Source organism: Diabrotica virgifera, chromosome 8 (assembly GCF_917563875.1).
Source record: "Diabrotica virgifera virgifera chromosome 8, PGI_DIABVI_V3a".
In the NCBI taxonomy this organism is placed as follows: domain Eukaryota; kingdom Metazoa; phylum Arthropoda; class Insecta; order Coleoptera; family Chrysomelidae; genus Diabrotica; species Diabrotica virgifera.
Genome location: NC_065450.1, coordinates 144789475 through 144816822, shown reverse-complemented (window position 1 = coordinate 144816822; position 27348 = coordinate 144789475). Strand labels below are relative to the sequence as shown.

General features: G+C 34.1%; 2 protein-coding genes across 3 annotated transcripts in view; one reads left to right on the top strand and one right to left on the bottom strand.

The window, feature by feature from the left end:
- The window catches only part of LOC126889350 (lanC-like protein 3 homolog), a 228725-nt gene that overhangs the window by 65420 nt on the left and 135957 nt on the right, over nucleotides 1–27348 (bottom strand). The window lies entirely within an intron of this gene.
- The window catches only part of LOC126889351 (SAGA-associated factor 29), a 63066-nt gene that overhangs the window by 28360 nt on the left and 7358 nt on the right, over nucleotides 1–27348 (top strand). For both annotated transcript variants that reach the window (XM_050657594.1, XM_050657593.1), the window contains one exon: nucleotides 19701–19935. In XM_050657594.1, the coding sequence (XP_050513551.1) occupies nucleotides 19701–19935 (235 nt within the window). The remainder of the gene's footprint in view (nucleotides 1–19700; nucleotides 19936–27348) is intronic.

Here is a 27348-nt window from a genome sequence, read left to right as displayed (position 1 = left end):
TTTTTGTTTTTTAATAGGTACGTATATTTTTTTTGGTGATGGCTGCATGTCTATTTTTTTTGTGTTTTGTATATTTTATCAAAAACTATATTTCTGATTTTTGTCAGATTGTTCCGTAAGGTGCGCCATCTTCAAAAATCCGCAAAACTGATTTGTTCGGTGGTTTGTAGGGATTTTCTCCATTAAACTATTAACATATTTTCAGCTTGCTATTAATCAACTTTTTTTGGTACGCGGGATCCAGGTTTTATATTTTTTGAGATCAATACAGCCTGAATATTTTTTTTTCGTTTTTTTTACGTTTGATGTGTTTAAAAATAAGCCTTAGCTCAATTTTAGCCCTCCTTCCTCTCAACCTGCCCAATAAATTATCATTTTTTCGTTTTCATTTTTTTTTCTCAGTATATCTGTTGCTCTGTTTGTCTTCAAATAAACTACATTTAACAAAATAATTTCAAATTTTTGCAATATTTTTGTATAAAGTAAATATGTCATTGTGATATCTTTTAGGTAGGATACAAAAAACAAAAATAAAACAGAATAATCAATTTAAGAAAAATACATTATTTTAATATCATACTTCTTGTCGTTTTGTGAATCAAAACATTTTGTTCTTTGTTCATTAGTTTGTATTTAGTAGGTACCCTAATACATTACATTATACACATTCTAATTATTTAAACATGTGCTTGTACCAACGAACTGTCAATACTGATGGAATAGGCATGAAGAAAATTAATGCCGCCAACATACAAGAGAGAGGTCCTACAGAGACAGAGAATTTTTCAGGTAAAATTTGACCAGCCGTGTAATTCCAGTCGCCTATATCAACCTAAATCGGGAATATATATATATATATATATATATATATATATATATATATATATATATATATATATATATATATATATATATATATATATATATATATATATATATATATACATCCTACTATCAATTTGGCATCGATACATTATGCATTTACCATCGATTTGGCATCGTCTTGCAAAGTGGCATCTGTATATCGATGCCACTTTACACTACCTTAATAACTTTATTCCTGTACTTGCTACCAGAAGTCTAATCAGCTCGGTAGTTAGAGATTTGATTCCTTGATGTTACTTTAATATATCAGCTTTCCTTGTTTACCTCTTACTAAGTTATATAAGTTTATTCCATAAAATGTTTGAGTCCAAAATGATCGTACAGTGAAAATATTATATACATTTAGTTCAGTGTTTTACCGTTTTGTCGCTGCCGTTATATACATGAAAACGTATATCCCACTTTCATTATCAATCATTTTGGCATCAGAAATTTGGCATCACTGTTGAATACAATATTATTCACAACGAAAAATAGACAATTTGAGAATGTATATATTATTTTCATAAAGAAATCAGTCTGGCATCATGTTTTATTGTTTTCACCCAATTTTGAAAAAATGTGAAAACTTTGTATTATCCACGTCCGTCTGTCCGTCTGTCTGTAACCACAACTCCTCCGTCAATATACCAGCTAGAATGACAAATGAGGTATCAAATGAAAGCTGATAATCCAAGGATGGTACTAAAGGTGAGATATTTGACCTTGGCGGTCTGTCCGTCGGTCTTTACGACCGCGAATATAACTCCTCCATCATTATACCAGGTAGAATGACAAATGAGGTGTCAAATGAAAGCATATAATCCAAGGATGGTACTAACGGTGAGATATTTGACCTAGGCTGTCTTTCCGTCGGTCCCTCCGACCGCAAATATAACTCCTCCGTCATTATACCAGGTAGAATGACAAATGAGGTGTCAAAAGAAAGCTTATAATACAAGGATGGTACTAAAGGTGAGATATTTGACTTAGGCGGTCTGTGACTCGGTCCCTCCGACCGCGAATATAACTTATCCGTCATTATACCAGGTAGAATGACAAATGAGGTGTCAAATGAAAGCTGATAATCCTAGGATGGTACTAAAGGTGAGATATTTGACCTAGGCTGTCTTTCCGTCGGTCCCTCCGACCGCGAATATAACTCCCCTGTCATTATACCAGGTAGAATGACAAATGAGGTGTCAAAAGAAAGCTTATAATACAAGGATGGTACTAAAGGTGAGATATTTAACTTAGGCGATCTGTGCGCCGGTCCCTCCGACCGCCAATATAACTCCTCCATCATTATACCAGGTAGAATGACAAATGAGGTGTCAAATGAAAGCTTATATTCCAAGGATGGTAATAAAGGTGAGATATTTGACCTAGGCTGTCTTTCCGACGGTCCGTACGACCGGGAATATAACTCCTCCGTCATTATACCATGTAGAATGAGAAATGAGGTGTCAAATGAAGGCTGATATTCCAAGGATGGTACTAAAGGTGAGATATTTGACCTACATGGTCTGTCCGTCGGTCCGTCCGACCGCGAGTATAACTCCTCAATCATTATACCAGGTAGAATGATAAATGAGGTGTCAAATGAAAGCTTATAATCCAAGGATGGTACTAAAGGTGAGATATTTGGCCTAGGCAATCTTTCTGTCGGTCCGTACGACCGCGAATATAACTTCTCCGTCATTATACCAGGTAGAATGACAAATGAGGTGTCAAATGAAAGCTTATATTCCAAGGATGGTACTAAAGGTGAGATATTTGACCCAGGCTGTCTTTCCGTCGGTCCGTACGACCGCGCATATAACCCCTCCGTCGTTATACCAGGTAGAATGACAAATGAGGTGTCAAATGAAAGCTGATAATCCAATGATAGTACTACAGGTGAGCGATTTGACCTAGGCTGTCTTTCCGCCGGTCCGTACGACCGCGACTATAACTTCTGCGTCTTTATACCAAGTAGAATGACAAATGAGGTGTCAAATGAAAGCTGATAATCCAATGATGGTACTACAGGTGAGCGATTTGACCTAAGCTGTCTTTCCGCCGGTCCGTACGACCGCGACTATAACTTCTGCGTCTTTATACCAAGTAGAATGATAAATAAGGTGTCAAATGAAAGCTTATAATCCAAGGATGGTACTAAAAGTGAGATATTTGGCCTAGACAATCTTTCTGTCGGTCCGTACGACCGCGAATATAACTTCTCCGTCATTATACCAGGTAGAATGACAAATAAGGTGTCAAATGTAAGCTGGTAATACAAGGATGGTACTAAAGGTGAGATATTTGACCTAGGCGGTCTGTCGGTGGGTCCGTCCGACCGCGAATGTAACTCCTCTATCATTATACCAGCTATAATAATAAATGAGGTGTCAAATGAAAGCTTATAATCCAAGGATGGTACTAAAGGTGAGATATTTGAGCTGGGTACTCTTTCTGTCGGTCCGTACGACCGCCAATATAACTCCTCCGCCATTATACCGGGTAGAATGACAAATGAAGTGTCAAATAAAAGCTTGTGGGTGAAAACCTAGGACTTACGAAGTCCAATTTAAAAATAGGGCATATGAGAGATATGCCTTAGACATCACAGAAGACAATGACACAGAAAAATCAAACAAGCAATATGTCAAAAGGGCCTTAGTTATGTATCTTCGGTCCTGTTGGTCCAATTGTGATGTATAGCACCTCAAATGTTAGGATTTGACAAACAGAATACAATGAGAGAAAAATCAAATACAACCTCATGTCAAAAGGGCCTAGTCGCGTATCTTCGGTCCTATAAGACCAATCGTGACGTACGGCATCTCAAATAATAGGACTTGACAAATAAAATACAATGACACAGAAAAATCAAATACAGCAACAAGTCAAAAGGGCCCTAGTTATGTATATCTAGTCCTATTGGTCCAATTGTGACGTACAGCAGCTCAAATGGTAGGGTTTAATGAACAGAATACAATGACACAGAAAAATCAAATACAGCAATATGTCAAAAGGGCCTTATTTACGTATCTTCGCTCCTATTGGTCCAATCGTGGCGTACAGCACCTAAAATAACTGGATTTGACTAATATAATACAATGACGTATGAAAATCAATTACAGCATCATGTCAAAAGGGCCTTAGTCTTGTATCTACGGTTCTATTGGTTCAATCGTGACGTACAGCGTCTGAAATGATGGGATTTAACTGGCAGAATAAGATGGTGTAGACAAATGAAAATGACGGCATGTAATAACACTTTAAAATTGTAGAAATAAAATGGATTAACACACATGGTATGACATATTAGGTGAGAGTATTTAACAAATAGAATACGATTACATACGTCCAGTTTTTGACAAGCGACTTCTCTACATATGATAAACGCGAAAGGGCCCCAACGTTCACTGCTCGACATAGGCCTCCCGTTCACTGCATATGCCCACTGCTTTCTGACGCTGTGACTTGAGAGGATAGGATTTAACGAATAGAACGACAAAGAAGACTAAACAAGGCAGCTCACGGGAAAAACACAACTGTCCGTTTTATACTCTACAGGGAAGCATCAAATATTCAACGTAAGAATATATTAGAGTATAACGGTATGATAAATCTTTTTCTTCTTTTTTTCATTTAGTGCATTCCGTACGTTTTTTAAACATAATCAGGAGAAGTTGTTGAATTTCTGAAGTCTATAAAAGAATTTCTTAACAAACCTTTTTTTAATTGTGTTATGGATTATTTTTAAGAATGTGTTTAAAAGGCAGTTCGCAGGCTTATTGTTCAATGGTCTTATCACTTTCAAGCGCCTGTCTTTTTTGTAGGACTATTAATTGTTACTTGTGATTTCAACCATTCTAGCGGGGCAATGCCTTTTCTATAACTGAAATGAATATTGTTATCCATTTAATTTTTTTCCTCAATTAATTGAATGCCTCCTACTGGTGTTTGGTCTAAGCTTACCGCTTTTCCCCATTTAAGCTAAACTGCTCGTCAAAAGTTAGGGATATAGAAAATTATGCTCATTTTCATAGCTAATTTTTTCGAGAACAGATTAACGGATTCCACTATTTTTTTTTAATATTTTAGATTTTTCTTTAGTATTTACACAGTTGTGCAAAGGTTTACACAAACTTCTTTTTTGTACTTATACCGAGTGGTAGGTATAAGTACAGAAAAGAAGTTTGAGTAAACCTCTTGATAGGTATTAGTTACGTATCTTCACTCCCATTGGTCCCAACGTGTCGTACGGCGGCTCAAATCATTGGAATCAGCCAACAGAATACAATGACTAGGGAGCGGATTTATATGCGATCAATTTTGATGAAATATTCGCATATATATGCGGTAAAAAATTACGAAATATGCGCAAGATATGCACAAAAATTCAAAAAATGCGCATTTCGGGAAACCACAAATTTTCTGTCTTATTTAGTAATCTTATTTATTATTTTTCAAATAAAATCATTTTTTATATATGCAATTTATTCACAGTTTTTACAAAAACTGCTACCAATAGTTACCTATTTAAAATAAAACAACAATATCACTATAAATATATCTTCGATTATAATTCACTACAATGTGTTTTTCCAAATTCTTTACGAGGAAACATATTCTTTGATCAGACAAAATATTTTTATAACTTGAAAAACTCCTTTCAACATCGATAATTGGTGCGTATTTAAAATAACTTGTTAATTTCCGTTAGAAAATCGTATAAAGGTGTAAATTCTCTTAACAATAGAGGATTTAAAAGATCACCAGAATTATAGGTAGGTACCTACCCTAATAGCACAAGGACGTCCAATGGACGTCCTTCACGGACTTTAGGGACGTCCATTGGACGTCCGTTTTCGTCCGAGGAACGTCCTTTATACGTCCTATTTTTGGTCCAAATGTCGCGCTACCGAACGTCCATTGGACGTCCATCTAATGTCCGAGGGGACATATATTGGATCTTAATCGGACGTAAATTGGACCTTAATCGGACGTCCTAGGGGACGTAAATTGGACCCTAATCGGACGTAAATTGGACCTTAATCGGACGTAAATTGAACCTTAATCGGACGTAAATTGGACTTTAATCGGACGTAAATTGAACCTTAATCGGACGTAAATTGGACTTTAATCGGACGTAAATGGGACCTTAATTGGACGTAAATTGGACCTTAATCGGAGTAAATTGGATCTTAATCGGACGTCTTAGGGGACGTGAATTGGACCTTAACAGGACGTCCAATTTTGGTCCAAATTCCACGTTGCCAAACGCCCAATGGAGGTCCACCTAACGTCCGAAGGGACGTTCGGTGGACGTCAATTGGGCCTTCATAGGACGTCCCAGTTTGGTCCAATGTATTGCTGCCGATCATCCATCTAACGTCCTGGGAGGACGTTCGGTGGACGTCTAGAGACGATATTTATACCTGTGGAGAATGTATTGTGGGAAATAAAAAATATATTTTTTAAGGAACTTATATTACATCTTATATTAATTTACAATTATTGGATATTAGATTATTTACATTAAATTATAATTACATTTCTCCAAGAAATTAACGCACCACCTTAAAAATGGGCCATTTTTGATGTCTCGAATTTCCTAAAGCCATTGTCCCATCTAAGTGATTTTTTTAATAATATTATAGCCTAGGCTATATGGGCTACCTCCATAAGCTTGTCATGCACGGGGAGCTATACTGTAATAATATTATATCACATCGCTGAGGGAACTCTACATTACATATACTTTTCGAATCAAAACTTTTATTCTCTTAATATTATTACTTAAAAAATATATTACATTCGTCTCGCTAAACTCGAAAAATAACTTATAAACCATAAAAATCTCCAAAAATATAAATGACATAAATGAGAATTGGCACAATTATTATTATGGTTTTAAGTTGATTTTTCGGATTTAACTACAATATTATGCAAAAAATTATGTTATATCGCAGATTTAAAATGGGTTTATCTCGAAAACAGTTATATTAAGTTTAGCGAGATGATTGTAGTACACTTTTTTTAAGTAAAAATATTAAGAGAATAAAAGTAGACTGGTACGCAGTCTGATTTTTGCATAAGAGTTTAATGAAATGGTAACAAATCAATTGGAAGTTCTGTCCGACAAAATACATGGAACGTTTTCGGTAGTCTGATGTTCCAAGTTTTTAACCTGTTCCACAATTAAAACTTCCCCGGTTCCAGTATTCCCGTACATCAAAGTTTGTCCGACTAGACACCGTGAAGCTATTAACAAATTTTCAGCTTGCTGTTAATCAACTTTTTTTATTACGCGGGATCCAGGTCTATAAATGAATACATTAAATAAGTAGGTAGGTACATATTATACACTTATTTATACGAGTACAATTAATAGTAGAGCTGGTTTTTGGGATGTTACAAGCAGCATTTGCATTTCCACAGAGATACTTATGACAGAAATAATAAAATACCGAGACGGACTATTATTATAATAATTTACAATAGGACCCGACGGCCGACGCTATAGGGACAGGTAAAATTTATGACTGAACAATGCACCGAGCATCGATACAAGCAATATGTACCGGTCGAAGGTTATTTTTTATTGTGCCAAATGGACGTATATAGTACCTACCTTTAAAAATCGAATACACAAATTAAAAGATATTTAACAACCATAAAGATTTGTCAAACTCTATCACCGACTTCATGAAAACAAGTATTACTACATTCTTTGATGGTTTTTGCTGTAAATTTTAAAGGATTGACATGAAATTTGGCATACGCATAGCTAACATGCCAAAGAAAAAAAGTGATATTGTGCCAATGTGTGCTATTGCCCTGGGGTGAGTTTCACTCTTTCTCTGGGGTGAAAAACGTTCAAAATAAGTCCGGACTTCGATAAACTGATTAATATTAAGCAACCTTTATTCCATACTTACAAAGTATGTGTACTTACAAATTAGTATGTGAATTTGGGGGGTGAGTTTCACCCCGAGGAGGGGTGATATACAAAATATAGATAGATACACAAAAGATATACAAAAATGTTTCAAAACATCGAAAAAATGTGGTAAAATGCAAATATACATATCATATTATGATAAAATTGCGATTTTGGCGATTTGCCTTTTTGGATAGAATGATGATGATGTTGATTAGGATAAAACTGCGAAGAATTTTTTTATCGAAATATAGTAAAAAATATGAAAAATATACCAAAAAGCTTGAAAAAATATGTAAGTATGTAAGGAAAAACATAAATAATTAAATAAACTTTTGACAACACAACACAAAAGTTTGAAACACTCACTATTTGGATTGGTTGTCCTGGCTTGTGATTTTCTTCTTTGCAGATGACGCTCACGGATCGATGTCAATGTCCAACGGACGTCCGAGCACGGACGTCCAATGGACGTCCAAAGGACGTTCATATTTATTCAACACGTAAGTACGTCCAACGTCGGACGTCCGAAGGACGTTCATTTATAGTCCATCCGCATTAGGACTAAAACTGGACCTATTTTGGGCACACGTACGCTCAACTTCAAAAAGATGCTCTCAATATTCATCTGTAGTAAGAATACATTGATAAAAATTATATTTTTGCTTATTAGAATTAACCACCAAACTTCTATCATCTTGGTAACGGGAATAATAAAACATTATAAAGTCCACTTTACATCAACAATAATTGAACAAGAAATTGACGACAAGTTATTCAAGGTCAAATTTGGCTTATACAAAACACAATTCTACTTCCAATTTTGCCGTGAATAAACAGAAAATAAAGAAATTTGACAAAATAAAACATATCCAATTGTTCTATTTCATCAAATTCCTTCATTTTCTTTTACAAATCATACATTTTGTACTCGTCAAATTTGGCCTTGAATAACTTAGTCAATTTCTTGTTCAATTTATTGTTGATGTAGAGTGGACATAACGAATAATTTACCGATCAGATTTTCACACTTTACATAAAAACAAAAACATGTATTAGATATTAAACTACATATACAGTTTTGAATTAAATATGATTTATAATCTTTTCCATTTAAACTATTTTATTAACATAATTTAGTTAATATTTTATTAAATAATTTTGCTGTTTAATCCCCTTATTGGTAGAATATGTCCAATATGGACGATTGGAAAAGGTCCGTATTTCGTCCGAGTACGGACGTCCAAAGGACGTTCATATTTATTCCACCCGAAGGACGTCCAACACCGGACGTCCGAAGGACGTACATATTTAGTCCACCCGAAGGACGTCCAACGCCGGACGTCCAAAGGACGTACATATTTAGTCCACCTGAAGGACGTCCAACGCCGGACGTCCAAAGGACGTACATATTTAGTACACCCGAAGTACGTCCAGCGTCGGACGTCCAAAGGACGTCCGTTTATGGTCCATGGACGTTAGGACCAAAAATTGACCTATTTTGGACGTCCAAAGGACGTCGTGTGCTATTAGGGTATTAAATATAACACAAGTATATAAAATTCGGATTTCCGGGTAAAACATCCTTCGTCATTTTAACATCCTACAATCATTTCATAACGGCGGCGTATTATCCTATAAGTACTTTGTGTAGAGATCGTTTATTTTCTAAGAAAAAATGAAAGGCGGTTAATGAGCTGTCTCTCTTGGTTCTCGAATTAATACAGACCACAGCCTGTGCGTGGAAATATTTTGTCGAATTAAAAAATTTAAATTTTGTTTTGGACTAATGAAATAAAACATTTTAGTAGTTCCAAAATGACACAAAATCTAGGCATCGGATAAAAAAGTTTATTTGAAGAAAGTGTATTTTTTTGTTCTTCTTAATGGCGGTACAGGCTCGTTTTTTTAATATTGTATTTAATTACAGAATAATTTTCAAATATTACCTAATATATTTTTCAAATTGGGCTCTGTACCGCCATTCTTTATTATATTACGGATACGTGTGCCAAATATCTTGAAAAAATATTCAAAATTACAGCCGCAATCTTGGAACGCGTTTTGGCTACCTGTTGATCGCTACTGTATCACCTTAAACAATTTTTTAAACAAATTCACAAAAATAATTTTTTCATTACGAACGATTTTTTAGATAAGTTGGGTTATTCTGAGCAAAAAAGGTATCTTGAGATTTTTCTCTAAAATTGATTTTTGTCGAGTTATATGGCCATTTTCGCATTTTTCAGGTTTTAAATCGCGTATAACTCGACAACAATCAATTTTAGAGAAAATTGACAAGAGACCCTTTTTGTTCAGAATGTCCAAAATTATCTAAAAAAAATTGTTCAAAGTGAAAAAATTATTTTTGTGGATTTGTTTAAAAAATTGTTTAAACAATTTTTCGACCACGGCACCTTGTGAATATGTTATAAGGACCTCTTTTTGAGTAAGTTTGTGCAAAAAAATCGAATCGGAATAATTTCACTAACAGGGGCGACGATAAATCCGGGACTATAGCGCTAATTATTAATAATTAAAAATAACAGCTTTGTAATAAAATAATGACAAAAATCTCTTAAGGACCTTGAAGCAAGGGTTTGAAACTTGATCTGCTCACTTTTTAACTTCATAATAATAACTTTTAATCGAGTTATTAAGACTTAAAAATGGCCATTTTCGCATTTTTCAAATTTTTAATCGCATATAACTCGACAACAATCAATTTTAAACAAAAATGGCAAGACACCTTTTTTGCCCAGAATGACACAAGTTATCTAAAAAAAATTGTTCGAAATGAAAAAATTGTTTTTGTGAATTTGTTTCAAAAAAATTTTTTAAACAATTTTTCGACCAATGCACCGCCCGGCACCCTTTGGATATGTTATAAGGACCTCTTTTTGAGTAAGTTTGTGCAAAAAAATCGAATCGGAATAATTTCGCTAGCGGGGGCGACGATACTGCCCGGTCTACTTTTGATGCTGATGGTGATAGAATAGATACTTTTTATATAACAAAAATAAAACTTTTTTTAAACTCTTTAAAAAATTTGTGGCGGGTTTTCCCCGAAAAGTGCGTTATTTTTTGGACATTTTACGTTGAACTAGTCGATTTGGAATTTGACGAATAAGAACCAACTTTTGATTAGCTCCAACTCTGTTTTTATTGTGTGTCCAGACTTCATACATACATCATTTTTTTTACTGTTTTATAAGCTTTATATTTGCTAGGAATAGTTTTTCGATCAAATACTTACTTTTTGATTTATTTGCGAAAAACCATCTAAAAACAAAAGTTACAAGGAATTTAATTAGTTTATCCACTTACGGACTTATTTGGACCTATATTTTTTCACACTCGAGAAGGGGGTGGTACTCATCCCCAGAAAAAAAGCACACACTGGCACTCTGATGTTCATTTCGCGAAATATCGCAGGGTTCGTATTTAAAATTTTTAATTTACTCCTCACCTCTTTCCGTGGGGGTTCGTTTTTGGTATCATTCGATAGACTTTTGAAAAATATTGAACACGCATTTTTTAGTTTTTCGATCTGACGTTCATTTCGCGAAATATTCGCTTTTTTGTGAAACTTTGTGACTCGCCCATCATTTCTTCAGATTTGGGAACACTTAATAATCGGAGGGGGCCAAGTCAGGAGAGTAAGCCGCATGAGAAAGTAATTAGAACCCCAACTCGAATTTTTGCTACTGTCACAACGCTCTTGTGAGTCGATGTATTGTCTTAGGTCTTGAGAACACTTTTTTCTTCTGCTTATGGAGTCGTTTTTCATTCATCACATACCGGAACTCACCACATAAATTTTGAAGACCCTGACATCAAAACTGTATTAAATTATATGTGATCTAAGTAAGTTAATGAAAAGTCAGAATAGATAGAGTAGAACACTTATAAAAAAAATTGTAACAAGCAATTGGACATCGTAAGTTCTAATTTTTCACAAAAAGTGACCGGAAGTTGAACCGGCAGTCGATAGTTGAACCCTTCGTGTAACTTTTTGTCAGCTGATATGACGGATGAATTTTGTTCACCTACAGATATGGACGAACAGACAGGCATGAAACCGGAAGTATGTATTTGTTCTGGTCTTTCTTAGTCGTGTTGACCAATAGTTTGTACTATTTCGACGAATTTAAAACAGTACTTTCGGTTGCAACTCTGGAACAGGCAGTCCGAGGTCAAACTTCTCACATGTAATATCATATTTTGGTTATAGGCTTTCATTTGACACCTTATTTGTCATTCTTTCTGTCCTACTAATAGACGAGTTGTGTTTATTGACGGACAGACATGGATAATTCTAGGTTTTCACATTTAATGATAAAAACAATAATTATACAATTCAGTTAACCTGACTATATCATTGTGATAATGACTTCTTATCTAAAAGTGACAACGGCAATAATTGCCGTTGTAATAATTATTATTCCATTCACTCACGATAAAATATCGCAAAACCTCCAGATTTTAAAGAACCGCTTGGATTGACATAAAATTTGGCACACACGTAGCTAAAATGCCAAAGAAAAAAGTGAGATTATGCCGATATGTTCTCTTGTCCTGGATGTGACTTTCACCCCTTCTTGGAGGTGAAAAAACATACGTGCAAAATAAGTCCGGAAGTGGATAAACTGACTAATTCTAATTCTAAGCAAATTTTGTTCTATAAAAGTTTTAGGTCAATACTTTTCGAGGTATGTGCGAGTGAATATGTTTATTTTTCATAGAAAAACACGTTTTGGACGGATTTTCGCAAATAACTCAAAAAGTAAGTATGTACATATTTTATCGAAGAAAATATTCCTAGCAATAATATAGCTTATGAAAAAGAGGTGTCAGTATAAGGTCTGTAGACCCAGTAGAAGCAGGGTTGCAGCTAATGAAAAATAGGTTCTTATTCGTCAAATACCAAATCGAATATTTCAACGTAAAATAACCAAAAAAATAAAGCACTTTTCGGGAAACACTCATCATAACTCTTTTAAAGTGTTTAAAAAAAATTTTTTTTGGTGTTTTTAAAACAGTTTCTAGCGTGAAAAGTAAGCAAGTTACGCTGAAAATAAAATCGTTCCCTTTTTTTTGGCAAAAGAAAGTCATGAAAATTAATTGTTACCGCTTCACACGTTACTTTAGATAAATGTATTGTTTATACAGGGTGTCTCCGAAAATAGTGCGTTCCTTTAAGGTGTGGATATAATACACAATTTAGAACAAAAAGGTGTTGTAACATTTTTTCCTAAAGTTAACCGTTTCAACAAAAATTACGTTGTTCTCCATAAGAGTAAATTTTTATTTTCATAAATTTATATGACCTGGCAACATGGCGTAGAAGAACCTGTGACTGTGAAATTTAATCTAATGGGACCCCTTGTTTATTTACTAATTGAGTATCAATTTGCATATCAAAATGTATTTTCGTTTTTTGGTGAAACGGCTGAATTTAGAATAAAATGTTATAAGACTTTTTTGCTCTACATTGTGCTTTCTATCTATACCTTTAAGGAACGCACTATTTTCGGGGAAACCCTGTATATGATCTGTAAGTTGCATTGGTTCAAAATGCTTATTTTTGAAAGGGGTTTTGTTGAAAGGCCTCGAACGAATCACTAGTCACGAGTATGTATATGCAAATTTTGAACAGCCATATCTTAACCAATTTTTGTCTTCCAGAAAATCAAAAAATTCCAAATATTTAAAAAAGCAACACCTACATTTTTTACTCTTTAAGATATTTGGTATCACTAATAATTTTTAAGTTATTTTGACAAAAGTCTTTTTTTCAAAATTAAAGATTTAAAAAAATTTACTTTAAAATCAAATTTTTCCACAAATAAGCACTTTGAACTGATGAAACTTACAAACACAAACAATACATAAAGTTACTTGTGAAGTGGTAACGATTAATTCCATTTGGGCTGTTAATTAGAGGGAGTTTTTAGAATATTTTTAACCAAAAAAAAAGAACAACTGTATTTTGAGCGTAACCTGCTTACTCTTGCTGCTGGAAACTTAAAAAAAAAATAAAAATAAACGTTTTCTTAAACACTTTAAGAAAGTTGTAATAAGTTTTCCCAGAAAAGTGTTTCATTTTTTTTATTTCACGTTAAAATATTCGGTTTGGAATTTGAGATATAAGAGCTTATTTTTCACTATAGTCTGTTTTTAAACAAGAGGAGTCATTCAAATTTCCCGCGCCGTACACCTTGTTTGTAATTGGTACAACCTCAGGCAATTTTACTCATATCAAATTTTGACACTATTGGCATTTCATAGGTTAGTTTATTTATTTTATCAGCAATTTTTGTATTTTCTGCGTTCTTCCTTTTATTTTTAGATTTTTAGTCAAGATTACCGTCAAAGGCCGATATGATCAACCAAAAAAGAAGATTTATCTGATGATATTTCTAGTGACTTTCTTGGGTGTGAATCTGCCATTTAGTTTACCTACTCCTCTTGGTTTTAAAACAAAGCTTAGCAATAACTCTGCTTCTACTGGGTCTACAGACCTGACACATATACCATTTTTTCACTTTTTTATAAGCTATATTTACTATTTGCTAATTTTTTTTCAATAAAGTACCTACTTTTTGAGTTATTTGCGAAAAACCGTATAAAAACGTTTTTTTTTTGTTGAAAAATGAACATATTCACTCGCAAATATCTCTAAAAGTATTGACTTAGTGAAAAACGCTATAAAATAGAAGTTGCTTAGAATTAGTCAGTTTATCCAATTCCGGACTTATTTGAACGTATTTGTTTTCATACCCTATAACCGACGAAACTCACCTCCAGATCAAAAGCACATATCGGCACAATATCACTTTTTTTCTTTAACATATTAGCTATAGGTACGTGTCCCAAATTTTATGTCAAACCAAGCGTTTCTTCAAAATTCTGACCAAAAACCCTAAGTAAATTAAACGAAAATATAAAATGAATTTTTCAAACAAATATTTTAAGTCGGTATGAGAAATTTTAATTTAACAGATGAAATCAAATAAACACAATTCAACTCGTAAAATATTTAGACCCTTGCTTGGTAATCCAGCTGAACAGGTAAAGAACCTACCTTTTATGTAGTTTATAATCTGAGAGGATGGAATATTTTACCAAAATATTCCATCCTCTAAGTTTACAATAGACCTTTTCTACCTGTCCTCAAAAGATCGGTATTTTTAACTCGTGGCAACGTCGAAAAGCGGCAAAATGATGGGAAATACACATTTTTATGTGGTGGAAGTCAAAATGGTTATGAAGTGTAAAAATTTTTGTATATAATTTAAATTTTTAAAATTAAAATTTTAGAAAACTGAGAACGATACAGGGCGTTAAAAAATGCGCTCAACAAACATACACGAATTAAAATTCGAAAATGATAGTATTTCTTGGTGATGCCAAATGACTGCAACATGAAAAGATGACATAATGATAGCGAAATGTATATATATATATATATATATATACAATAGCACTAAAGGCCTTAGAGGCCCATGGCTTGAAAAGTTTGTTTTTTTTCTTTCTTCATTTTCACGTTTCTTTATGTGCTGAGCTCTTCTCTGGCTTGATATGTGATTTTCCTCCATTCCTTCCTGTCACTCATTTTTCTTTTTTTGCCCTCTAGCCCCATTCTTTCCAAATCTTTTTCGACGTCTTGCTTCCATCTATTTTTCGGCCTTCCTCTTCTCTTTCTTGAAGTTATAGTGTAGTTTAGTACCTTCTTTGGAGTCCTCGTGTTTGGCATCCTTTCAATGTGACCTCGCCATCTAAGTCTCTGAGCCTTTATCACTCCTATTATATTAGGTTGGTTGTATAATTGTTTTAACTCATCATTTGATCTTCTTATCCATAACCCGTCCCTTATTTTTCCTCCATATATCTTCCTTAGTATTTTCCTTTCCCAGATCTCCAGTAAATTTTGTTCATTTTTTGTCATTGTCCATGTCTCACTGCAGTATGTTACTATTGGCTGTATAGTTGTTTTGTATAGCTGTACTTTTGCCCTTCTTGATAGAAACTTGCTTTTCAACATTACATTAAGCGCATGTACACTTCTATTGCCTGCCATTATTCTAGCTTGTATTTCTTCTTTAATGATAGGTTTACGTGATATTATTGCCCCTAGGTATGTAAATCTTTCTACCATTTCGAATTCGTATGATGTTCCTTCTTCTACTTCTACTTTAAACTTTTGACCATTCCTAAACTGACCATCTGTCCACTCCATACATTTTGTTTTAGTTGAATTTATATATAGTCCCATTTTCTTCGCTGCTTTTACTATTCTCTGTACCATCTCCTGTAGCTCTTTTTTTCCTCTTGCCAGTAACACCACATCATCCGCAAACGCCAAAACTTGGTGTCTTCTTTGATATATGAGTCCTTCTCTATTGATTTTTGCTTCTCGCATTATTTTTTCTAGGCATAAGTTGAAGAGTAAAGATGACAGAGGATCGCCCTGTCTTAATCCTTCGTTTACTATAAATTTTTCTGATGATTGATTGTTTATTTTGACTCTGTTTTCTGTATTCTCCAGAGTGAGATGTATCATGTTACGTAGCTTTCTGCTAACTCCCAATTCCTCAAGCGCCTCTTTTAATTTCTTCCTCTTTATTCTATCGTATGCTTGTTGGAAGTCGATGAATAGTGCTATCGTTGGTAGGTTGTGTTCATAGCTTTCTGCTTGTAATTCTCTGATTACGAATACTTGGTCCGTTGTGCTTCTCCCTCTTCTAAATCCGCACTGATATTCGCCTATTATATTTTCAGCTTCTTTTTCAAGTTTGTCTTTTATTGATTTTCCTAGGATTTTGTATACGGTATTTAGTAAAGCTATTCCTCTGTAATTACTGCATTCTGTTTTGTCGCCTTTTTTATGTAATGGGCAGATAATTGCTTCCTTCCAGTCCTCTGGTATTCGTTCTTTTAACCATATATCTTTTATGATTTTGTGTATCCAATCATTCAGCAATTTTCCACCATATTTCATCATCTCTGCTGTTATGTTATCGCTTCCAGGGCATTTGTTGTTTTTAAGATTTCTAATTATTTCCTCGATTTGTTCTTTGCTCGGTGGATTATCTTCTATGTCTTCTAACTGTTCATTTTCTGTCTCTGCTTCTATGAATTCATTTTGGTTTGGCTTATTCTTGCCATTTAGTAATTCGTCAAAATACTCTTTCCATCTCTCTACTATTTCTGCTTCGCCGCTTATATTATCTCCAGCTTTGTTTTTAACGAATATAGGTTTTTGCTGGTATCCTCTTTCCCCGATTTAAGTTGATATATTATACGGCCTGTCAAATTTTACCTGACAAATTCTCTGTCTCTCTCAGGACCTCTCTCTTGTATGTTGGAGTCAATCTTGCTTCACTATTTGAATGGGACGGGGCCATTCCATCCGTATTGGCAGTTCATTGGCTTGTACCATCTACATAACCTATATCTCTGCTCTGCCTATTAAAATGTAATTTTGCTTCACGTTTACTGCCACGTAAAACACCATAAAAAGAATAAACAAAGTATTACCAAAGAATATATAGCTCCGTATACCTACACTCTTAGAATATTCGGAGAGTATATTCGTTGGTATTACACTTTACAGTTCTAAAGTCTCCATCGCTGTCTTCGTCTATTACAGGTATAACATCTGTATTGTCAAAGAGTTTTGTAAGATATTCTGCTGGCTTGATGATTTTTGTAAAATATCTTCCATGCGATAAATATCATATTATGGCAGCTACATGCGAACAACAGCGTATGGTTATGTTGCCGTTTCCGCAACTCACATCTACAACAGTATCTATCGTTTAATGTTTTCCAAACCATCTTCGTTTGGCTCATAATGCAAATAGTCCATGCTGTATGCTTGTCCCAATTAGGTAAATTATTCCGATTCATTTTTTTGCACAAACTTACTCAAAAACAGGTCCTTATAACAAATCCACAAGGTACCATGCAGTACCGCGGTCGGAAAATTGTTTTAACACTTTTTTAAACGAATTCAAAAAATCAATTTTTTCACTTAGGACAAATTTGTTTTAGATTCTCTGGATCAACCTGAGCAAAAAAGGCCTCCTGTGATTTTTCTATAAAATTGACTGTTGTCGAGTTACATGCAATTTAAAATTTGAAAAACGCGAAAATGGTCATTTTCAAGGCTTAATAACTCGATTAAAAATTATTATTATGAAAGTCATAAAGTGACCAACTCAAAGTTTATATGTATTGGTTATAAAAGGTTATATGTATTGTACACTCGACCTACGGGTCTATAAAAAAATAGATATGTTTTGTAGAAGCCTCATACAATTTTTAAATTAATTGCAACTTAACTAAACAAAAAAAAAAAAATAGAAAAATTGACGTTTTTGTGGGGGCAGGGGAGGGGTGGGGGCTAAAAATGCGATTAGTCTTATTTTTTCATCACATATAACGTAAAAAAATGAAAAAAAAATATTCAGGCTGTATCGATCTCAAAAAATGTCATTATGCCCGCAAAAACCCTTACATAACTTAAAAAAACATGGTTTTTGGGGGGTTTAAAGGTGTTTTACCCAATTTTTGATAATCCTAAAATACTCAGTTATTTCAAATTATACATAATCTATTAAAAAAACCTTCAGTTGATCTATGTTGCAGTCTATAAAATGGAGAAAATCCCTAAAAAATGGACCTGCAGCCCCCTCCAAAAAAAAGTTATAGGTTTTAAAAAAGTTAGAAAAAAATTTGAGGTTATGTAGACTCGACCTACGGATCCATAAAAAATAGACATGTTTTGTAAAAGCCTTAGCTACACGTGTGAATTTTTTGAAATTTATAAATCAATTGCAACCCAACTAAAAAAAATTAAATCTAAAAATCTACGTTTTTGGCTGTGGGGGGAGGGGTAAAGGGGGTGGCGAGCTAAAAATCCGCGTTATCTCATTTTTTAGTTGCATAGAACGTAAAAAAAATAATAAAATTGAATTCTGGGAGTGAGGGCATTTTGCCTACCTTAACGGGGGGTACCCTTTGTATCAGATTTTCAGCTTCTTTAATAATTTCTTCATTGTTTAATTTTGGCAAATCTGTTATAACACGAAAACGTTGATAAATAAGTCGATAAGATTCCAGACGTCTATTCAGGTCTCTTATCAGAGAGTCGATTAAATATAGAATGTGTGGATTTTCATCTCATCACTAGCTGAAAAGTTTAGTTCATCATCGGCCCCCTCGTCAAATTGAATTTTTTCTTTTTCTCTTTATTATTTTTTTATGTTTTATTTGGGCACAATTTTTTGGCTTCCTCTTCATAAATGGCAAAATTATTTCTGATTGAGGTAAAGTAACTTGAAAGAGCTTATTGGGCATACAGGACATAATTATTGGAGAGGTTCACTCTTTCTAAAATATGTAAATATAGAAAGTGCTTGATGTTTCACAGCTGCAGTTTGACATTCGTCGTTAGAGATATTAAAAAGCGCATTTTTTATTTCGCTGAAGCCAGTGTATAACGCTTTAGTTGCGCCCGCTCTTGCGGACCACCTAGTTTCACTAACTGATTTCTAAAAATGAATCCCCATTTCTATTGCATTGATGGATGTACTTAAAATGTTATTCGATTTTAATTTTTGTATACAAATATTTTTTTGTACAGTATTTTTGCCGCCCTCTCATAATTTTCCGCCCTAGGAAACTGCCTATATTGCCTAATAGATAAAGCGGCTCTGTGCGTACATATGAGGAATGCTGAAAGAGGCAGACCGATCCAGCGTCTGACATTCCGGAATCGCGGATTAGAATTAAAGATTTTTTACGTGCCAGAGGGCATCTTCAACATTTCAGTACTGTTTATTTTGCCGCGTACTGTAGTTTCTAAAACTAACCTAACAGTTAATAATTGTAGGTAGGTGATATGGTGGCTGCATTAGCGAAGCATGCCACAGAAGGAGAAAATTGGATATTAGCGGAAGTTGTCTGTTACAATCACAGTACAAGCAAGTATGAAGTGGACGATATTCTTAAAGAGCAAAATCAAAAGGGTCGTCATACATTAAGTAGGAGTAGAGTTATACCATTACCCTTAATGAGAGCAAATCCAGAAACTGATCCCCAGGCTTTGTTTCCTCAGGGTACTCTAGGTGAGTTATTTGAATCATTTATGTAGTTTACATATAGTTTCAAAATGTTATAGGCCTAGATCCCGCGTACCAAAAGAAAGTTGATTAATAGCAAGCTGAAAATTTGTTAATAGCTTAACGGTGTCTAGTCGGACAAACTTTAATCCATGGGAACACTGGAAAAGGGGAAGTTTTAACGGTGGAACGTGATTTTAATTGTGGAACGTGTCATCCTGACAATAGCAAACTTAATAAAATATATGAAAAAATGTTTGTCCGACAAATATGTTGGGCATTTTAATAGATAAGTCCAACACGTAGAACATGTCAGATGACAGGAATTATATTGGTGGTAAATATCAGTCTGATTTTTGATTGAGAGTTTAATGAAAGGGTAACAAATCAATTGGAAGTTCTGTCCGACAAAATACATGGGACGTTTTCGTAGTCTGACGTTCGAAACATGTAACATGTTCCACAATTAAAACTTCTCCTGTTCCAGTGTTCCCGTACATCAAAGCTTGCCCGACTAGACACCGTTAAGCTATTAACAAATTTTCAGCTTGCTATTAATAAACTTTTGTTTGGTATGCGGGATCCAGGCCTATTAAATTTGGTTTCAATTTCATTTATTTTAGCTCAACACTTGCATTTTACTCAACTCTTCTTTATATACCTCCAAAATATCTTTGGTGTCTAAAATATTTACATCAGTCATAATATTATACAGTACAAGCTGCCCAAATCCACTTTTAGACATGGGCAGATCTGTTTTGAAGTTGAGGTGAGAGGTGGCATTCTAATTTTTGCAGAAAAAGTTGTGTGATAACTGTAATAACAATAAATGACTTTTAACACGTTCACTGTACCGGGTGTCTTAATAAGAATGGCTCTCGGCCATATCTCCGGAACCGGTTGTAGTACAGCTTTGAGAAAAAATATTTATAACAAAAGTTGCCTCGGGAAAAGCCTGGAAATTGTTTTCATAATTGTACGTCCACCGCTAGAGGGCGTAATTGAATATCAAAAATTAAAAAAATCAAAATTTTACAAAATTTACCTAATTATAGGGCACTGGAAATCCAATCATCGTATTCTTCATAAAATTCTGCGCATATTTGATTTCAGAAGTTAAGTCTACCTTTGCAAATAAGAGGTGGGGGTGAGTGGGAACCTTCTTATGAAAAATGGCTGTAAGTCCGGTTCTACTAAATCGAATTTTGCATACTTGGTCTTGTTGAAAACAGCTGTTTTTCGTCAATGTAAGTGTCTTATTTTCGAAATAGCTTAATAAATAATATGCAAGCTAGGAGGCGTTATTTAATTATTTTCAGAACTCTAGTTTTCTTTGGAAAATATTAAATATAAGTATGCATTTTTAATCCTGTATTACAAAATTAGACCTAATTAGCAACATAATACTCGCATGTCTATACCTTTTTTCTATCTCGAGATATCTTAAGAAATGTGTAAATTTTGAACATAACTGTTACTGGCACCGGTAAACGAGGTTAAGGAAAAGTAGTGTGCTATGGAAAAAACAAATAAACATTTTCCAGATGTAAACGTGTATAATTAATTAAAACAACAATAAGACAAACATCACTATAAAAAATAACAAAGAAATAAAAGCAACTACTTACTTAGTCTTAATGACTGCCTAAATGTTCAAAATGTTGCCCATCATTTTCGATGCAAGCATTTACTCTTTCAAGAGTAGATTGAATAGCAACATATTTAACTGTTTTAGACTTTTATTTATGGGGACGGATTAAAGACCTTGTTTTGGCCTCTAGGCCCACTACTGCTTGAGACTGCTGTTCAATCTACTCTTGAAAGAGTATATGCTTACATCGAAAATGATGGGCATCAATTTGAACATTTAGGTCGTCACTAAGTAAGTAGTTGCTTTTATTTCTTTGTTATATTTTATAGTGTTGTTTGTCTTATTGTTGTTTTAATTAATTATATACGTTTACGTCTGGAAACTGTTTCTTTGTTTTTTCCATAGCACTAATTTGGCATTGTAAAGCATTGTAAAGTTGGCACTGTAAAGTAGGACGTTTGCAGTTAGAATAGTGCAAAGTAAATACGTATGTATGGTAACAACTGTAACTGCCGTCTGCCGTCGATGTCGGAATCGTACCTTTATTGTTTGTATAATAAATTTTATCAAAAATGGTAAATAAATGTTACACTAACGTCTAGAGAATTAACATATCGGAAAAAAACGGGAAAAATTGGGAAAAAAAAACAGGTTTTTTTCCGATTTTTTCCAGACTATTGGAAAAATTGGAAAAAATGGGAAAATTTGAAACTACAGTAGAACCCCGTAAATCCGAACCCCGCGAATCCGAACTTTCGGCAAATCCGAACCAACGGAAAGTGAAAACAATTTAAAAATTTAAGACAGAAACTTAAAAACATGTTTATTATACAGAGTAAAGCCAGAAAATTGGACAATGTAGGATTACTAGGACTTTGACATTTAAAATTTCTTAAAAATAAATATTATACTTTAATATATAGGTTTCTCAAGTGTTTATAAATGTTAAACACAAACTTACTTTGGTTCTCTCGTAGTCAACTTGAGTCCAAAAATATTGTCCACACTCTTGCGAGAACGTTTGGCTACTCAAAATCACAATGACAGCTTTGACCTACTAGTTAAGGCTAACTTTCGGATAATCTGAACTTTTCGGAATCCGAACAGGCTGTCCCCCCAATTAGTTCGGATTTGCGGGGTTCTACTGTATTGTTTAATTGAGATTTGAGAAGTGTACTTAAACTAAGAGACTTTAATTGTAAGTGTCTGAATCTGAATCTTCAGACCAAGCATCTGATTCAGACTCGATCTCCGCTTCTCCATCCTGAACGGATAACACAACATGATTTTTGTCAGTCTCTTTAAAAGTGGATCTGGTCTAGTATCGTAAATAAATATCTGTTTTTCGTATATAACCAAATTTAAGTGAATAGCAACAACTTATAAATTTTATCCTGTGATAATATATATTTTTTGCTTGTATATATGAGGCCGTGTAAAGACCAGTTTCTTTCTGAAGAGGCGGAAGATGGAGGTCCATTTAAAATTCGGGGGGCAATTGGCATAAGTGGCTGCGATGTACATAAACCTTGCTACCATATAACGGGATTAGTACTACATATTTGCACTATCCCATAAATAATTTCGACTAAACAATCCAGTTTTTGTTCTAAATTGGGCTAGATTTGCCACCACCTTCCCTACATCTAGGTTTAGGCCCAGTCTTTTCACCTCCGAATAAATAGTTATTGGAAGTTTATCCGGCAGATTACATGTAAATCTGTCAAATAAACTTCCCGATAACTAGTTATTCGGAGGTGAAAAGACCGGGCCTTAGTGAACAAGCCATTTCAGAAATGAAGTCTATGGCTTCCATTAGTTGGTCTTCATTCAATTATTCTTCTTTAAAGCGAGCATCAAGAGGCTGCAAAGTGAATCAGCTTAGAACAAAATTCGTAGCGTTTTTCAACATCCATATTTTAGCAAGCTTTCGATAAGAGAACTAGTCTGGTTAACTTGTTGGGGAATATTTTTTAATATTGTGTCTTTTATAGACCTACTTAAAGACAAAAGGCACTTCTGATAATATAGATCTATCGAATTCTACTAAATTTATCGATTTTGATACGGGATGCAGAATTTGTTTAGTATATTGTAACAAATGTCAATTTTTCCGTATTTTTCCATTTTTTCCTGTTTTTTCCGGACAAAAACAGGTTTTTTTCCTACACCCAATTTTTCCGAAAATTTTAAATCTCTACTAACGTCAAATATCTCATATGTGTATCATATGTTTAACGTCAAATTGTGTTTGCCAACAATTTCAGGCGAATACGCTAGGTGTCACGTCAGTCATGCACGGAGCGAATACATTTTCTGACGTTCTAAACGTCACTAGACATAAAAATAAAAGTTGCAACAGGTGAAGGGTCCAGGATTGTAATAGCTCAATGTTCCTATGTACCGGGTGTCCCAATAAGAATGGCTCTAGGCCATATCTCAGGAACCGTTTATAGTAGAGCTTTGAAATAAAAAAAATTATAACAAAAGTTGCCTCAGGAAAACCATGGAAATTATTTTCATAATTGTGGGACCACCGCTAGAGGGCGTAATTGAATATCAAAAATTAAAAAATCTAAATTTTACAAAATTTTCCCAATGAAGGGGCACTGGAAATCCAATCGTCGTATTCTTCATAAAAATCTACGCATATGTGATTTCACAAGTTTAGGTCTACCTTTGGAAACAAGAGGTGGGGGTGAGTGGGAACCTTGTTATGAACAACTGGCTGTGAGTCCGGTTCTGCTTAATCAAATTTTACAAACTTGGTCTTGTTGAAGACAGATCTTTTTCGTCAATGTAAAAGTTATGATTTCGAACCAACTTACTGAGTAATATGCCAGCTAGAAGGCGTTATTTAATTTTTTTCAGAAATCTAGTTTTCTTTGGAAAATATTAAATACAAACATGCATTTTTAATACCATATTACAAAATTAGACAAAATTAGCAACAGAATAGAGAAAACCGCATGTTAATACCTTTTTTCTATCTCGAGATATCTTACAAAACGTGTAAATTTAAAAACATAACTATTACTGTCACCGGTAAACGAAGTTTAGGAAAAGTAGTGTGCTATGGAAACAACAAAGAAGCATTTTCCAGCTGTCAACGTATATTAGGTCTTTTCAACGCTTTTCATTTGTTTCGAGCCTCGTTCATATCTCGTATATTAATATTATACACGGATTATACGGCATATGACAGAGGCTCGAAACAAATGAGAAGCGTTGAAAAGCCCTATTACAAAGAAATAAAAACAACTATTTAGTGATGACATAAATGTTAAAATTTTTGCCCATCATTTTTGTTGCAAACATTTACTCTTTCAAGAGTAGATTGAACAGCAGTCTCAATTTCTGCTCTCGATATGCTTTTAATGGCGTTTAGTATTCTCTGTTTAATGTATTCTAGAGTAGTGTATGATGGGCAACAATTTGAATATTTAGGTCGTCACTAAGTAGTTCTTTTTGTTCTTTGTTATATTTAATTTTAATAGTATCGTTTCTCTTTATATTGTTGTTTTAATTAATTATATTTTTATACGTTGACATCTGGAAAATGTTATTTTGTTTTTTTCCACAGCACACTACTTTTCATTAACTTAGTTTACCGGTGATAGTAACAGTTATGTATAAAATTTACACGTTTCTCGAGATATCTTGAGATATAAAAAAGGTATCGACATGCGGTTTTCGCTATTCTATTGCTAATTTAATATAATTTTATAAACTATGATTAAAAATGCATACTTGTATTTAATATTTTCCAAAGAAAACTAGATTTCTGAAAAAAAATTAAATAACGCCTCCCAGCTGGCTTATTACTTATTAGGATGGTTCAAAATTATCACGCTTACATTGAAGAAAAAGATCTGTCTTCAACAAGGCCCAGTTTTCAAAATTTGATTTAGCAGAACCGGACTTACAGCCATTTTTTCATAACAAGGTTCCCACTCACCCCCACCTCTTATTTGCAAAAGTAGAGTTAAACTTGTTAAATCAAATATGCGCAGAATTTTATGAAGAATACAATAATCGGATTTACAGTGCCCCTTCATTAGGAAAATTTTGTAAAATTTAGATTTTTTAATTTTTGATATTCAATTACGCCCTCTAGCGGTGGACCCACAATTATGAAAATAATTTCCAGGCTTTTCCTGAGGCAACTTTTGTTCTAAAATTTTTTATTTCAAAGCTCTACTATAAACGGTTCCTGAGATATGGCCGAGAGCCATTCTTATTGGGACACCCGGTACAGGCGCGGATCTAGAAATAAATCTAGCTCCGCCGTCGTAACCTTGCCCACTAAGATTTGAATTATCTAGCCCTAAGTCTCCGAGTTCTCGTATTATAACGCTTGACAATGTCTCGCCAGTTAAATTCTGCACTATTACTAATCTTAAAAAAAATTATTTTAAACAGTACTTCTCTTTGCCTACATATCGCACACATAATGTTAATTCTTCATTGGAGCTGATTTCAGTTGTTTCATCTACAAAAAAAATATATTTGCTTCGCTTAACCGCTTCAACAATTTTTTTCTCAATATCAGTGCCACAACATTCTATAAGGTCATTTTGCGTTGTTTTACTTATAAGCGTTGAATTCTTGGGAGCATTTTTGAAATGGTGTTCCAGAATATCATCACCTGCATCAACTCTATATTTAAGAAGTTTCCTGAAGTTCCCTTCGTTTGAATTATTGATTGATTCAGACAATTCCATTTCCGAATCAATAGCACCAACATCTCTGTGCCCTCTTGAAGGAATGTTTTGTCAACCGCACAAAATAATTGTTTTTACAATCGGAACAAGTTTCATTCGATTTTCGTTTACTTTTTGTGCAACTTCATTATTCAATTAAAAAATAACGTTTTCTGTCTTACCTTCAGACACTTTTTTAAATTTGAATTGAGCCATTTTATGATAGATATTATCAGAACGGCTCCTTAATATTTCACACGCTTTTTTTAATTACCGAAGGGGCTTAGTAATTAAGTTTTGTAACGCGATTTTGCTTTGACCCCCCTCTTTAGGCCCGAATAAAACACACACACACACACACACGGCAGTAAGCACCTATATCTTTCTTGCTGTAAGATAGTCTTTGGAAATCTGTATTCATTTTCAGGAACCCAAGGATCAGCTAGGACATCAGCTAGGATCAGCTGTATCACACGTAACTGATTCTAGTGAAAATATACACCAATAGTGGCAGTTTCCGACATCGGACGTTAACATAAGCCTATTATATCGGCAATATTAGCAATAATATTGGCAATTATCGGCAATATTAGTAGACCGAGATCTTACTTCAGAACATGGCTTTTTTATTAACTGCATTATGTCGGTTTGAATCTTTCGTTTGGACATATTCACTATTATTCACCGCTAACAAACACAGTTCACGACTATTAATCCCACTGCCGCTCTTTACCAACTGTAGGTCTTAAGATTAATATTTCTACTGTCAATGGGTACGCCTGGATTATCTAGCAAAACTCAAATTTTTATATCTTTATTGTATCGCAAATTTTAAACGTGACTTTTCATGAGATAAGGTTTATACCCAGTTTAAAGTATTTGCGTTTTAAAATATCATGTTTGTTATTGAGAAAAATATATCTGTTGTTTATGGTTCCATCGGTACCCAAACAAATGCGCCTGTAGTTTATTTTTCAGAGAAGGCTGCTTTTATTGGATTTTATGGCTTCTTTCAATTTTGGAAGCGGTTGTGTATATTTACTGATCGCTTGAAGTTTAGAGTTGACAGAAAAAAATAATAAATATTAAAAATACTTGTAGACTACATACAATAGGGGGTCCATG